We start from the raw sequence: 15,703 nt of genomic DNA on the forward strand, positions 1-15,703 counted from the left end.
GTGACCCTGACAGGTCAGGTGTGCTGAGTGCCCACGTGTCGGGCCGCGTGGTGATGAAGAGCTACCTGAGCGGGATGCCCGAGTGCAAGTTCGGGGCATGAACGACAAGATCGTCATCGACAAGCAGAGCAAGGGCCCCCACCGACGAGACGGCCTGCAAGACGTGAGTGGGTGGGGAGGGGATGGGAGAGGGTGGGGGGGGGGAGGGGGTGGGTTGGGGGAGGGGGTGGGGGAGGGGGTGGGAGAGGTTGGGGGGGGGTGGGGGGGGAGGGGGGGGAGGGGTGGGGTTGGGGGAGGGGGGTGGGGGAGGTTGGGGGGGGGGTGGGGGGGGGAGGGGGTGGGGTTGGGGGAGGGTGGTGGGGGGTGGGGGAGGTTGGGGGGGGGTGGGGGGGGGGAGGGGGTGGGGTTGGGGGAGGTGGGTGGGTGGTGGGAGAGTTGTTGGGGGGGAGGGGGTGGGGGAGGGGGTGGGGGGGAAGGGGGTGGGGGGGGAGGGGGTGGGAGAGGTTGGGGGGGGGGGGGAGGGGATGGGGGTGGGAGAGTGAGGGGGTGGGGGTGGAGGGGGAGGGGAGGTGGGGGGGAGGGGGTGGGAGAGGTTGGGGGGGCGGATGGGGATGGGGGTGGGAGAGGTGAGGGGGGTGGGGGGTGAGAGTGGGGGGTGGGGGTGGGAGAGGTTGGGGTGCGGGAGAGGTTGGCGGGGGGGTTCATGATGGCCGCGTCCGAAAGACGCTCAGCCTCCACCGCCAATCTGTTGAGGCTGTATTTGAGGGCTAATCCATGTCTTGTTTGCACCCCCTGACAGTGGCAAGCAGTCGATCGCGATCGACGACTGCACGTTCCACCAGTGCGTGCGCCTCAGCAAGTTCGAGTCGGAGCGGAGCATCAGCTTCATCCCCCCCGACGGGGAGTTCGAGCTCATGAGGTGAGGGCGCCGGCCTGGGGCACGCAGCTACAGCCCACACAGCTACAGCTACAGCCCACACAGCTACAGCTACAGCCCACACAGCTACAGCTACAGCCCACACAGCTACAGCTACAGCCCACAGAGTCACAGCTACAGCCCACACAGCTACAGCCCACACAGCTACAGCCCACACAGCTACAGCCCACACAGCTACAGCTACAGCCCACAGAGCTACAGCCCACACAGCTACAACCCACACAGCTACAGCCCACACAGCTACAGCCCCCACAGAGCTACAGCCCACAGAGCTACAGCCCCACAGAGCTACAGCCCACAGAGCTACAGCCCACACAGCTACAGCTCACACAGCTACAGCCCACACAGCTACAGCCCACACAGCTACAGCCCACACAGCTACACCCCACACAGCTACAGCCCACACAGCTACAGCCCCACACAGCTTACACCCCCACACAGCTACACCCCACACAGCTACAGCCCCACACAGCTACAGCTACAGCCCACACAGCTACAGCCCACACAGCTACAGCCCACACAGCTACAGCCCACACAGCTACACCCCACACAGCTACACCCCACACTGCTACACCCCACACAGCTACAGCCCACACAGCTACAGCCCACACAGCTACAGCCCACACAGCTACAGCCCACACAGCTACAGCTACAGCCCCACACAGCTACAGCCCACACAGCTACAGCCCACACAGCTACACCCCACACAGCTACACCCCACACAGCTACAGCCCACACAGCTACAGGCCCACACAGCTACAGCCCACACAGCATACAGGCCCACACAGCTACAGCCCACACAGCTACAGCCCACACAGCTACAGCCCACAGAGATACAGCCCACACAGCTACAGCCCACAGAGCCCAACAGCTACAGCCCATACACACAAACTACAGCTCGTAACACACGGCTGACACAACTACAGCCGATGGTACACACACCCGGAACACATGGTTACAGCTGTGGCACAATTCACGTGCACAGCTACAGCCCCACAGACACACAGCTGACGCATCTACAGCCGGTGTGCGTGGCGACAGCCGATGGTACGCATTGTGTGGCCACGGCCGATGTGTTGCGGCGTGCTGCAGGTAACCGCACGACCAAGGGACATCATCCTGCCGTTCCGCGTCATTCCGCTCGTGCGTGAGGTCGGACGCACCAAACTGGAGGTGAAGGTCGTCATCAAGTCCAACTTCAAGCCTCGCTGCTCGCCCAGAAGATCGAGGTGAGTGCGCGCGCGTGGGGCAGGGGGGGCCGGCAGTGCGTGTGTGTGGGTGGGTAGGTAGGTGTGGGTGAGTGTAGTGTGTGGGGGTGAGTGGAGTGAGTAGGTAGGTGTGGGTGTGTGTGGGTGGGTGCAGTGTGTGTGGGTGGTGCGAGTGTGTGTGGGTGGGTGCGAGAGTGTGTGTGTGGGTGCGAGAGTGTGTGTGTGAGGGTGGAGAGTGTGTGTGTGTGTGTGGGTGAGAGTGTGTGTGCTGTTGTGGGGTGAGAGTGTGTGTGTCGTGTGGGTGAGCGTGGCGGTGAGGTGTGGGAAGCTGTAAGCCCCAGTGATACATTTGGGCTCGCCTTCCCATCAACCAGAGGCGAGGAGTGGTGGTCGTGGTTACTTATTGCACCCACCGAAGACGAACATCCGTGGAGGGGATGCAGGCAAAGCCGATGAGGTCAGACGCTTTCTATGACCTCCTGTCACAGGTGCTGGCTAAAGTGGCCACTCGGGACAGAGTCATCTTGTTGGGTGACTTCAATGCCCGAGTTGGTCATGATGCTGGCACCTGGTCTGGAGTGATTGGAAGGCATGGGCCAGATCAGCTCAATAATAACGGTAGGAGGCTGCTAGATTTTTTGTGCAGCCCATGGGCTTTGTAATTACCAACACGCTCTTCCGGCATCGGCGCATCCACACAACATCATGGATACATGCCGGGTCCAAGCAAAGAACATCTGCTGGACTACATAGTGACGGACCAGCGGATGCGAGGCCCCATGTCCTTGACACCCAGGACCTACCGTGGAGCTGATCTGACCTCTGACCATCGACTAGTCATCTGTAAGATGCGCCTGCCATTCTTCCACTCCGGTGGTGGGTGTACACCCAGGACCCCATTCCAACCAAAAGTGGCCTGGTCTCAGCTAGCTGATGAAAGTTGCAAGCGAGAATTTCATCATTGCTTGCAGCTGGGGTTGGCATCGTCCCCCCACTCCACCTGATGTCGAGGGTAAATGGGCGAGGTTTAAGACTGTGACTCATGCAGCTGCAATGGCTGCTTTGGGTACGCGGTCCAGACCTCCCCAGAAACCCTGGCTGACGGAGGAGGTGTTCAGGTTAATTGAGAAAAAGCGACAGGCCCACTCTCATCGCCTACAGCATCCCACGTCAGAGAATGAGGAGGTTTACCGCAGCCTTCGCTCGGAGGTTCGGAGAGCCGTAAGGCGCTGTAAGGATGGGTGGTGGTCGCGGGTTGCTGAGGAGATGGAGTCTGCCTCAGTGGCCCGCGATCACAAATCACTATTTAACTCCATCAAAAAAGTAACCTGCAGCGCCACACCTATTACCATCATTAGAGGAAAAAACGGTGATCCAATCTCTGACCCCCAGGAACAGGTTTGCAGATTTGCTGAGCATTTCTGTGAGGTCCTGAGGGAGGGAAAATCTCTCAGCCAGGAAAACATCATGGCACAAAGTGGGGATAACCCTGCTGAGGCTGCGGTTGCCTCAAATATTGGAAGAGGTCACCCCCTGTGAGTGGCTGGCTGAGGTACCAGCTGTTGAGGAAGTACTGGGAGCGATCCGGAGTCTGAGACCAGGGAAGGCACCGGGCAGAGATGATCTCCCAAGCGAAATGCTGAGGGAGGGTGGCGTTTGTGCACAGACTGCCCTATATGACATCATAACAACAGTCTGGACCACTGGACGGGTTCCGCAGGACTGGAAGGATGCCCTGGTGGTCCCCCTCTTTAAGAAGGGGGACCGTACCGACTGTAACAACTACAGGGGCATCTCACTCCTCAGTGTGCCGGGTAAGGTCCTGGCAAGGATTATTCAACATCGCCTTGCTAGGCACGCTGAGGAGAGGCTTGCGGAGCCCCAATGCGGTTTCAGGAAAGGGCGGTCCTGCACAGATGCCATATTTTCTGTCCGTCTGCTACAGCAGAGGTGTAGGGAATTCCAAAAAGACCTACATCTCTGCTTTATTGACCTGGTCAAGGCCTATGATACCATCAGTAGGACTGGGCTCTGGGTTGTTCTTCGTGCTTTCGGAGTCCCTGACCCTCTGCTCACGATTATTAAGGACCTTCATGATGGTGAGCGGGCCCGGGTAAAACTACGTGGCCGGGAATCGGAGCCTTTCCCTGTACACCTTGGGGTGCGACAGGGATGTCCTCTGGCTCCCACATTATTTAACATCTATTTCGACTGCGTAGTTCGTGAAGCCTTCAATAGCTGTACCGGGGGAATTTCCATTTGGTACAGATATAATGGGAGGCTGATCGACGCCCGGGTGCGATCAAGGGATGGCTCCCTATTGGTCAACCACGTTATGTATGCCGATGATTTGGTAATAGCTGCTCATTCAGAAGAGGAGTTGGAGACGCTGCTGCTGAGACTGGAGCGTGCCACTAAGAGGTGGGGCCTTACCATCAGCCCCACCAAAACTAAGCACCTGCCTGGGTATTTTGTACCATCGGACATTCCACCCCCACAACTCCCAATTGGTGATGGGGCAGTTGTGGAGAGAGTGGAGAGTTTCCCATACCTGGGCAGTGTACTTATGACCGGCTCCAGTTTATCAGCAGAGGTCTCACTCCGAATCAGTCGAGCGGCAATATCTTTTCATCGGTTGCGTAACGCTGTGTGGAAGCTACCTGGTCTGTCGCTCCGCACGAAGCTTCAGGTCTTTTCGGCCACGGTCATTCCCTCCCTTCTCTACGCTTGCGAAACGTGGACCCCCCTAGTGGAGCATCTTCGCCGGTTGGAAACATTTAGGCTGGCCTGCCTACGATCCATCCTGGGTTTAACCAGGCTGGATTGTGTGAGGAGCTCACAAGTCCTTGAAAGATCTGGGCAAAGTCCCATCAGTGAGCTCCTCCGGCAGGCAAGGCTGCGTTGGCTGGGTCATGTAGCCCGCATGCCCAGCCACCGCATGCCTAAGCAGCTTTTGTTCGGCCGGATCGAGGGGGCTAAACGGGCGCGGTACGGGCTAGAGAAGAGATGGAGTGATGTGGTACAGGAGGACGTGGAGCTGAGTGGACTTGCCGATGACTGGTACCAGCGGTGTCAAGATCAGCCTCAGTGGAGGAGGCTCGTGAAGGACGCTACTGGGCAGTTGGAGGCAGTCGCCCTCCAACAACAACGGAGGGCGGAGGAGCGACGCTCACAACAACGAGCAGAGCGCCGGGTGGCTAAAGCACAGCAAGTTGGCACAGTAGGGGGCACAGGTGGTGCATCAGTCAGTCATCTCGGTCATCTCGGTCAGTCGATCCGTGGCACCTGGGTCTGCCCCGTGACCTCCCGCCAGCGGGCGTTCGACACTTCACGTGGCCTCAAGGTGCACATGGCCTGGCACAAGCGTCGTGGTGACGTCACCGCCACTTAGTGGCGAATGGCGGTTGTTGTTGTGTGGTTGAGAGTGTGTGTGTGTGGGTGGGTGAGAGTGTGTGTGTGTGGGTGGGTGAGAGTGTGTGTGTGTGGGTGGGTGAGAGTGTGTGTGTGTGTGGGTGGGAGTGTGTGTGTGTGGGTGGGTGAGAGTGTGTGTGTGTGGGTGGGTGAGAGTGTGTGTGTGTGGGTGGGTGAGAGTGTGTGTGTGTGGGTGGGTGAGAGTGTGTGTGTGTGGGTGGGTGAGAGTGTGTGTGTGTGGGTGGGTGAGAGTGTGTGTGTGTGGGTGGGTGAGAGTGTGTGTGTGTGGGTGGGTGAGAGTGTGTGTGTGTGGGTGGGTGAGAGTGTGTGTGTGTGGGTGGGTGAGAGTGTGTGTGTGTGGGTGGGTGAGAGTGTGTGTGTGTGTGGGTGGGTGAGAGTGTGTGTGTGTGGGTGGGTGAGAGTGTGTGTGTGTGTGGGTGGGTGAGAGTGTGTGTGTGTGGGTGGGTGAGAGTGTGTGTGTGTGGGTGGGTGGGAGTGTGTGTGTGGGTGGGTGGGTGAGAGTGTGTGTGTGGGTGGGTGGGTGAGAGTGTGTGGGTGGGTGAGAGTGTGTGTGTGGGTGGGTGTGTGTGTGGGTGGGTGAGAGTGTGTGTGTGTGTGTGTGGGTGAGAGTGTGTGTGTGTGTGTGGGTGTGGGTGAGAGTGTGTGTGTGTGTGGGTGAGAGTGTGTGTGTGTGTGGGTGAGAGTGTGTGTGTGTGTGGGTGAGAGTGTGTGTGTGTGTGGGTGAGAGTGTGTGTGTGTGTGGGTGAGAGTGTGTGTGTGTGTGGGTGAGAGTGTGTGTGGGTGGGTGAGAGTGTGTGTGGGTGAGAGTGTGTGTGTGTGTGTGGGTGAGAGTGTGTGTGTGTGTGGGTGAGAGTGTGTGTGTGTGATGTGTGTGAGAGTGTTGTGTGTGTCGTGTAGTGTGGTGAAGAGTGTAGTTGTCGTGTGTGAGTGTGGGTGTGATCCTTTGGTGATGTTAGTGAGTGTGTAGTCGGTGAGAGTGTGTGTGTGTGTGTGTGTGGGTGAGAGTGTGTGTGTGTGTGTGGGTGAGAGTGTGTGTGTGTGTGGGTGAGAGTGTGTGTGTGTGTGGGAGCGGTAGTGTAGCGGTTAGTGCGCTGCGCTACGAACCTGGCGACCCGGGTTCTATTCCCGCTCACGGCAAACACCAGTGACGATTTTCTGAACCGGTCCTGGGCCTCCCCTAGGTCGACTCAACCTCAAATGAGTACCTGATGTGTAAACATCGCCGCTAGGGAGACAAAGGCGGCCGGGCGTGGTGCTGGCCACCCACCCCCTCGTGTACCGTTCCGGCCTTCATAGGTGCTCGCTAACAGCACTTGCCCCTACAGTCTGTTAAGGCTATACAGGGGATCATTTTGTGTGTGTGCGTGTGTGTGTGTGGGGAGCGGTGATGTAGCGGTTTGCGCGCTGCGCGACGAACCTGGCGACCCGAGTTCGATTCCCTCTCACGGCCAACACCAGTGACTATTATCTGAGCCGGTCCTAAGCCTTCCCTATGAGTACCTGGTGCGGTGTTTAAACATCGCCACTTTGGTGCTGGCCACCCACCCCCTCGTGTGACGTGCTGGCCTTGATAGGTGGTCGCTTAACAGCACTTGCTCCTTCAGTCTGTTAAGGCTGTACGGGGGATCTTTGTCTTTGTATGTAGGTGTACTCACTTTTAGCCTAGAGCAGAGGTCGCAAACGGGTTTTGATTCCTTACCCGTACCCGGCCGCACCAGGCTCGCAAACTGGTACCCGTACCCGGCCGTACCCGTACCCTACCCATACCCGGCCGGGTACGGGTATCGGGTACCTGATTGCGACCTCTGGGATGAAGCCATGTTGCAGGCGCGGGTGGTTTGATTCTAGGAACTTGAATTGTGAGAAGAGACAAGACGTTGGGAAATGAGTGACAAACGGTGACTCACCAGTGACTCACGGTCTACCCGTACCCGTTCCCGGCCGCACCAGGGTCGCAAACGGGTACCCGTACCCTTACCCGGCCGGGTACGGGTAGCCGGGTATCGAGTAGGGTACGGGTATCGGGTACCCGGTTGCGACCTCTGGCCTAGAGGGTAAACTGTAGAACCCCTAACCGTGTCATCGACCCTACCCCCTCCCCCACTCTTTACGATGCCTTGCGCTCACGCACGCAAACAAACACGCAAACAAACAAACACACACGCAAACAAACACGCACGCGCGCAGGTTCGCATCCCCACGCCTCTGAACACAAGCGGCGTGCAGGTGATCTGCATGAAGGGCAAGGCCAAGTACAAGGCGAGCGAGAACGCCATCGTGTGGAAGTGAGTACAGCGGCACACGTGAGCTCCTCCTCGCCTCTCTCCTTAGCCCGAGTCACGCGGTGGTTACGGAGAGGGCGCCGAGGAGTTGGAGCTGAAGCTATAAACTGATTTTTGTCATACTCTTAAGTTTTTTCGGTAAAGTCACGTAGGTAAAAAATGAAATTGAAATTAATAAAAAACTAAATAATAAAAAATCACGACGTTTATTATTTTATTTTTATTAATTTTAATTTATTTTTTTACCTACGTGACTTTACCGAAAAAACTAAGAGTTTGATTTTTGTTACTTCACCGGTGTAGAAGAGGCCATCGCCGAGCTCTAAATTTTCCGAGGCTCTCGCAAACGATCGCTCAGCGAGGCGTGTCACCGCCACGTGGACATTCCTAGCGGCCAAATACTCTCCAAAAGCGTGACGTTGTTGATTATAGCCGTGGAGGGAAAGACCCCGGAGGACTCCGGAGAAAGAGCCACGCGACCACTGGGAGAGGGACACCGCAAACTCCAAATATACGCAGCAGCAGCAGGCGTCAAGGTCGGGATGGAACCCACGACCTCCTGTATACCGGGCGAGGTAGTTAACATCTCCTAGCAACCGTGATGATGATGAGAGAGACACGCAAACTCCAAATGTACGGCAGCAGGCGTCAGGGTGGGGATGGAACCCACGACCTCCTGCACACCGGGCGAGGTAGTTAACATCTTGCCGCTGTGGCGCCCCATGGCGGGACCCGGGCTTGGCACAGAGGAGGTCTCGCTCTGCATCAGGCTGGCGCCGGGCTCGGCAGCCTGCGACTCTTTAAGGGCTGCAAGTGCGGCTCTTGAAATTCGAAAAAAAAATGGCGCTTGTTATTTTGGCTGCCCATCTCCGACCATGGGAGTCCAGTTTTCCATGGGAGTCCAGTTCACCATGGGCAGGGGTCGGCAGCGTGCGACTTGGGAACCGCATGCGGCTCATCAAGGACCGTATCGTCACGTTACTTACCAAGAACCACCGTCGTGTATGTACATGCATTGTGCACATGCATTGTGCACATGCATTGTGCACATGCATTGTGCACATGCATTGTGCACATGCATTGTGCACATGCATTGTGCACATGCATTGTGCACATGCATTGTGCACATGCATTGTGCACATGCATTGTGCACATGCATTGTGCACATGCATTGTGCACATGCATTGTGCACATGCATTGTGCACATGCATTGTGCACATGCATTGTGCACATGCATTGTGCACATGCATTGTGCACATGCATTGTGCACATGCATTGTGCACATGCATTGTGCACACGCATTGTGCACACGCATTGTGCACACGCATTGTGCACACGCATTGTGTACATGCATTGGGGCTCCTGGAACATTGGGGCTCTCGACCGACCCCTGTGCTAGCGGCGTTACATTTTTCATCGGCGCCGTTAGTTGACGCTGCGGGAAGCCATCCGGCCAAGGCCCCCCCACCCCCCAAGTCATCACGGCCACAGTCATGCCCCCCCCCTCCCGCTCTCCGCGCTTGCGAGACCCAGAGGGCCCGCACCGCGACCGCGACTTTGATGTGTTGTTGTTGTTGTTGCTGCAGGCTGAAGCGCATGGCCGGCATGAAGGAGTCCCAGATCAGCGCCGAGATTGAGCTGCTTCCCACCAACGAGAAGAAGAAGTGGGCCCGGCCGCCCATCTCCATGAACTTCGAGGTACGGGGAGAGGGCGACGCGGCTATAGCAGAACTAGCGACACGGCTGTGGAAACATACTCGCGTGCATCGTGTGTGTGTTGTGTGTGTGCGCGCATGTGTGTGTGCGTGTGTGCGTGTGTGTGTGTTGTGTGTGCGTGTGTCCACGCTGGGAAAGGTCCTGGCAAGGATTATTCAACATCTCCCCCCTTGCCAGGCAGCAGAGGTCGCAAACGGGTTTTGATTCCTTACCCGTACCCGTACCCGGCCGCACCAGGGGCGCAAATGGGTACCCGTACCCTACCCGGCTACCCGTACCCGGCCGGGTATCGGGTAGGGTACGGGTACCCGATTGCGACCTCTGAGATGAAGCTATGTTGCAGGCGCCGGTGGGTTGATTCTAGGATCTTGAATTGTGAGAAGAGACAAGACGTTGGGAAATGAGTGACAAACGGTGACTCACCAGTGACTCACGGCCTACCCGTACCCGGCCGCACCAGGGTCGCAAACGACTACCCGTACCCGTACCAGCCCAGGTACGGGTAGCCGGGTATCGGGTAGGGTACGGGTATCGGGTACCCGGTTGCGACCTCTGCCAGGCAGCACGCTGAGGAGAGGCTTGCGGAGCCCCGAAGTTGTTTCAGGCCGGGGTGGTCCTGCACGGACGCCATATTCCCTATCCACCTGCTACAGCCGAGGAGTAGGGAATTTAAACCCGGGCCTACACCACCACTACTTTATTGGCCTGGTCGAGGCCTTCTTTTACCATCAGTAGGTCATGGCTGTGGGTTGTTCTTCGTGATTTCGGAGTCCCAGACCCTCTGTTTACAATCACCTTCGTGATGGTGAACGGGCCATGCCCTGTACACCTTGAGGTACGACAGGGATGTCATCTGGCCCATACGTAAATTAACATCCTCTTTGACCACGTAGTTCGAGAAACTTTCCATGGACGTACCAGTGGCATTTCCACCTGGTATATAAACAGTGGGAGTCTGATCGATGACTGGGCGCGGTCAAGGGATGGTTCACGATTGGTGGTATGTATGCAGATGATCTGTTAACTGCCGTCCACTCTGAGGAGTTGGATATGCTACTGCTGAACCTGGAGTGTGCTCCCATCATCCACACAAAAACAAAGCACCTGACTGGGTATTCTATGTCACCGGATGATCTCCTCTCTCCACTCCCCATGAGTGAAGGGGCAGTTGTGGAGAGAGTGGAGAAGTTTCTGTACCTGGGCAGTGTGCATATCACCAACTCCAGGTTGTGCCAAAGCTACCTGGTCTGTTGCTCCACACGAAGCTCTTGGTCTCCTTGGCCACAGTCATGCCCTTCCTTCTCTGTGCTTACGAAACGTGGACCCCTCTAATGGAACATTTGTGCTGGTTTTAAACTTCAGACTGGCCTGCCTACGATCCATCCTGTGTTCAACCAGGCTGGATTGTGTGAGGAGCTCACAAATCTTTGAAGGAGCTGGACACAGTCCCATCGGTGAGCTCCTCCAGGCTTGGCTGGGGCATGTAGCTTGCATGCTCAGCCACCGCATGCCAAAACAGTTTCTGTTTGGCCAGATCGAGGGGGACCAAACAGGCATGGCACAGGCTAGAGAAGAGCTGGACTGATGCGGTACAGGATGATATGGAGCTGAGTGGACTTGCCGAAGACTGGCACCAGCGGTATCAAGATCGACCTCTGTGGAGGAGGCTCGTGAAGGACGCTACTGGGCAGTTGGAGGCAGTCGCCCTCCAACAACAACAGAGGGCGGAGGAGCGACGCTCGCAACAACGAGCGGAGCGTCGCCGGCTGAAATGCAGCAAGTTGGCACAGTGGGGGGGCACAGGTGGTGCATCTGCCAGTCGTCTCGGTCAACCCATGCCACCTGGGTCTGTCCCGTGACCTCTTGTCAGTCTTCGACACTTCACGTTGCCTCGGAGTGCACTTGGTCTGGCACAGGCGCCGTGGTGACGTCACGACACTTATTCGTGAATGCCGGCTGTTGTGTCTGCACGCGCGTGTCAATGCGCGCGCGTTCGTGCGTGTACGCGTGTTCACATGTGTTTATGCGTGCATGTGTGTGCGCGTGTCTGCGTGCGTACCTTCGCTCACCCCCCCCCCCACACCCAGGTCCCCTTCGCCCCCTCGGGCCTCAAGGTACGCTACCTCAAGGTGTTCGAGCCCAAGCTGAATTACAGCGACCACGACGTCATCAAATGGGTCCGCTACATTGGCCGCAGCGGCCTCTACGAGACGCGCTCGTGACGGGCCACTACAACCGCCCCTCCCCCCGCACGTGGAGCGGCCCGTCCCACAACCGCACGGGCCACGCCGCGCCGGTCCACCCGCGCGGGGCGGGGCGTGTGATGTGACGTGGTTGCGTAGGGCTGGATGTTTCATCTCGGTCATTCCACCCCCCTCCTCTGCCTCCCCGGTGAGCGTGAGTCGTGGGGCGATCCCCTTCTCCGTCCGTCACGAGTCGTTCGTCGTCTGCGCTCCGCCGCTCTTCGTGTTGTCGCTGGCGCTGGGCTTGTGGAGTCGCTGGCGCTGCGTGGAGGATTCCCCCGCCCACCCCCCGCCCCCCACCCCCCACTCCCCGCTCCCCGCCCCCTGCCCCCCACCCACCGCGTCCGCTTTCACTGGGATTGTTTCTTAGCAAAGGTAGAGGATCCGTTAACCGACCAGGCCTGATCGTTTTTTTGGAGATCGATTCGCCGGGAGCGCTTTCTTAGATGGTGGTGATTTAAAAAAAAAAAAGTGGAATATTCGTCGTTAAAGAGCGTGAATCCCGATGTTTTCGACTTTGTCCCGTTGAGTCTTGAGGTCTAGGCACGTGCGGATTCGTTGGCTCGCTCGCGAGCTGCGGCCGATTCGTACGCTCGCGACGTGTTCCACCGATTGCTTAATTATCGTACCGTGCTCTCCGTACGGAAGCAGCGGGGCGAGTGATTCGTCCCCGAACTAAATCGTCGACCCCAAAAAAAAAAAATGCGTGTAGTCGGCAACAACCAACGAGCAGTCGTCCATAACCCCCCCCTCCCCCCCAACCTCCTCACCCCGCCCGCACCTGCGGGGCTCCTCACCGCGGCCCGGTGAATGTACGCCCCTCTCCGCGCTTGCCCTCACCGCGCTTGCCCTCACCGCGCTTGCCCTCACCGCGCTGCTCACCGTGTTGCGGTGCCCTCTCGGTTGGGCCACCTCGCCCCCCCTCGCTGGCTATTCGTGCGTGCGTCGTGTGTCGTCTAGGCGTGTCTACGCGTGTCTACGCGTGTCTACGCGTGTCTACGTGTGTGCGCGTGCCGTGGGTGGCGCGACAGGTGCGGCGTGTTCCATAGTGACCGACCGACGGACGGACGGTCTTATAGGCAGACGGATAGACAGGAGGGACGAATGGCTCGATGGACAGACGCGCGAGCGGACGAGCGAAACTCTGCGAGCGCCACGCTGACTCGCCCATTCGCTCGCTCGCCCGGCCTCGGCTGCCTGAGAGACGCGTCCCGGTCTGTGCGACCATCCCCCCCCCGGCGGTGAGGAGCGTGGGCAACGGAAGGCCCCCCCCCCCCCTCGCAGGCAGGGAGACCACGCGAAGGGAAGCTCCCTGTGGCTCGTGCTCTTACCCAGTCGCCTTGTTTTTGTTGTTGGTCCCTCCAGCGTTTTGTGGTGGTGGTGTCGGCGTTGTGGGCCAGTCGCCTGCGTAGAACGATGACTGTGTTCGAGTTTTCCTAAGCACCGGGTCGGCGCGGCCTCGCAAAGTGGAGCTCGGTTTACTCGCCCTGGGATGATGATAATGACGATGATGATGATATCGACGCCGACGACGTGGTTGTGTTAACCCTGATTAGACCTCCTGCCATTTGTGATTGAGCTCCCCCACCCGTGCTCCTCTTGATTGATGATTCTCGCTGTAATCGCGTACTGTTAGCCTCGATCGGTAATCTCCACAAGCACGGCCCCACGTCTCCTGAATAAAGTAGTCGGAGGCGATTGAGCACGGAGAGAGCCGTGGCGTTGATTGCGAGCGCGTGGCATTCCGCGGTGAGGGTGTGCGTGCCTGTTGGTGCGGTTGGCTACGTGTGGTATGAAAGAAGTTCAACACACGCACACACACGCGCACCACGTACACACGCTCACACACACACGCGCACCGCGTACACACGTGCACACGCGTACACACGTGCACACGTACACACGTATACACGCGCACACACACGCACTACGTGCACACACGCGCACTACGTACACACGCAACACGTACACACGCGCACCACGTACACACGCAACACGTACACACACGCACCACGCACACACGCGCACCACGTACACACGCGCACCACGTACACACGCACCACGTACACACGCGCACCACGCACACACACGCACCACGTACACACGCGCACCACGTACACATGCAACACGTACACACGCGCACCACGCACACACGCGCACCACGTACACACGCGCACCACGTACACACGCAACACGTACACACGCGCACCACGCACACACACGCACCACGTACACACGCGCACCACGTACACACGCACCACGTACACACGCGCACCACGCGCACCACGTACACACGCGCACCACGTACACACGCACCACGCACACACGCGCACCACGTACACGCGCACCACGTACACACGCGCACCACGCACACACGCGCACCACGCACACACGCGCACCACGTACACACGCACCACGTACACACGCGCACCACGCACACACGCGCACCACGCACACACGCGCACCACGCACACACGCGCACCACGTACACGCGCACCACGCACACACGCGCACCACGCACACACGCACCACGTACACACGCGCACCACGTACACACGCGCACCACGCACACACGCGCACCACGTACACACGCACCACGTACACACGCACCACGTACACACGCGCACCACGTACACATGCGCAACACGTACACACGCACACACGCGCACCACGTACACGCGCACCACGTACACACGCGCACCACGTACACACGCGCACCACGCACACACGCGCACCACGCACACACGCGCACCACGTACACACGCGCACCACGTACACGCGCACCACGCACACACGCGCACCACGTACACACGCGCACCACGTACACACGCACCACGTACACACGCGCACCACGTACACACGCGCACCACGCACACACGCGCAACACGTACACACGCACCACGTACACACGCGCACCACGTACACACGCGCAACACGTACACACGTACACACGCGCAACACGTACACACGCACACACGCGCACCACGTACACGCGCACCACGTACACACGTACACACGCGCAACACGTACACACGCGCACCACGTACACACGCGCACCACGTACACACGCGCACCACGCACACACGCGCACCACGTACACACGCGCACCACGCACACACGCGCACCACGTACACACGCGCACCACGCACACACGCGCACCACGTACACACGCGCAACACGTACACACGCACCACGTACACACGCGCACCACGTACACACGCGCAACACGTACCCACGCACACACGCGCACCACGTACACACGCGCAACACGTACACACGCACACACGCGCACCACGCACACACGCGCACCACGTACACACGCGCAACACGTACACACGCGCACCACGTACACACGCACCACGTACACACGCGCACCACGCACACACGCGCACCACGTACACACGCGCACCACGTACACACGCGCACCACGCACACACGCGCACCACGCACACACGCGCACCACGTACACACGCGCACCACGCACACACGCGCACCACGTACACACGCGCACCACGCACACACGCGCACCACGCACACACGCGCACCACGCACACACACGCACACACGCACACACGCGCACCACGCACACACGCGCACCACGCACACGCGCACCACGTACACACGCGCACCACGCACACACGCGCACCACGTACACGCGCACCACGTACACGCGCACCACGTACACACGCGCACCACGTACACACGCGCACCACGTACACACGCACACACGCGCACCACGCACACACGCGCACCACGCACACACGCGCACCACGCGCACCACGCACACACGCGCACCACGCGCACACGCGCACCACGCGCACACGCGCACCACGCGCACACGCGCACCACGCACACACGCGCACCACGCACACACGCGCACCACGT

General features: G+C 59.0%; 1 protein-coding gene across 1 annotated transcript in view; it reads left to right on the forward strand.

Moving 5' to 3' along the window:
- LOC144945099 (AP-2 complex subunit mu-like) overlaps positions 1–13,520 on the forward strand; it is a 28,363-nt gene extending 14,843 nt beyond the window's left edge. Inside the window, 10 exon segments of the mRNA XM_078873357.1 lie at positions 19–92; positions 95–136; positions 138–163; positions 800–919; positions 1,678–1,692; positions 2,047–2,141; positions 2,144–2,166; positions 7,765–7,862; positions 9,446–9,557; positions 11,663–13,520. Coding sequence (XP_078729483.1) covers positions 19–92; positions 95–136; positions 138–163; positions 800–919; positions 1,678–1,692; positions 2,047–2,141; positions 2,144–2,166; positions 7,765–7,862; positions 9,446–9,557; positions 11,663–11,797 — 740 coding nt within the window. The 3' untranslated portion in view covers positions 11,798–13,520.
- The last annotated feature ends 2,183 nt before the right edge of the window (positions 13,521–15,703 follow it).

Source organism: Lampetra fluviatilis, chromosome 36 (assembly GCF_964198595.1).
Source record: "Lampetra fluviatilis chromosome 36, kcLamFluv1.1, whole genome shotgun sequence".
NCBI lineage: Eukaryota > Metazoa > Chordata > Hyperoartia > Petromyzontiformes > Petromyzontidae > Lampetra > Lampetra fluviatilis.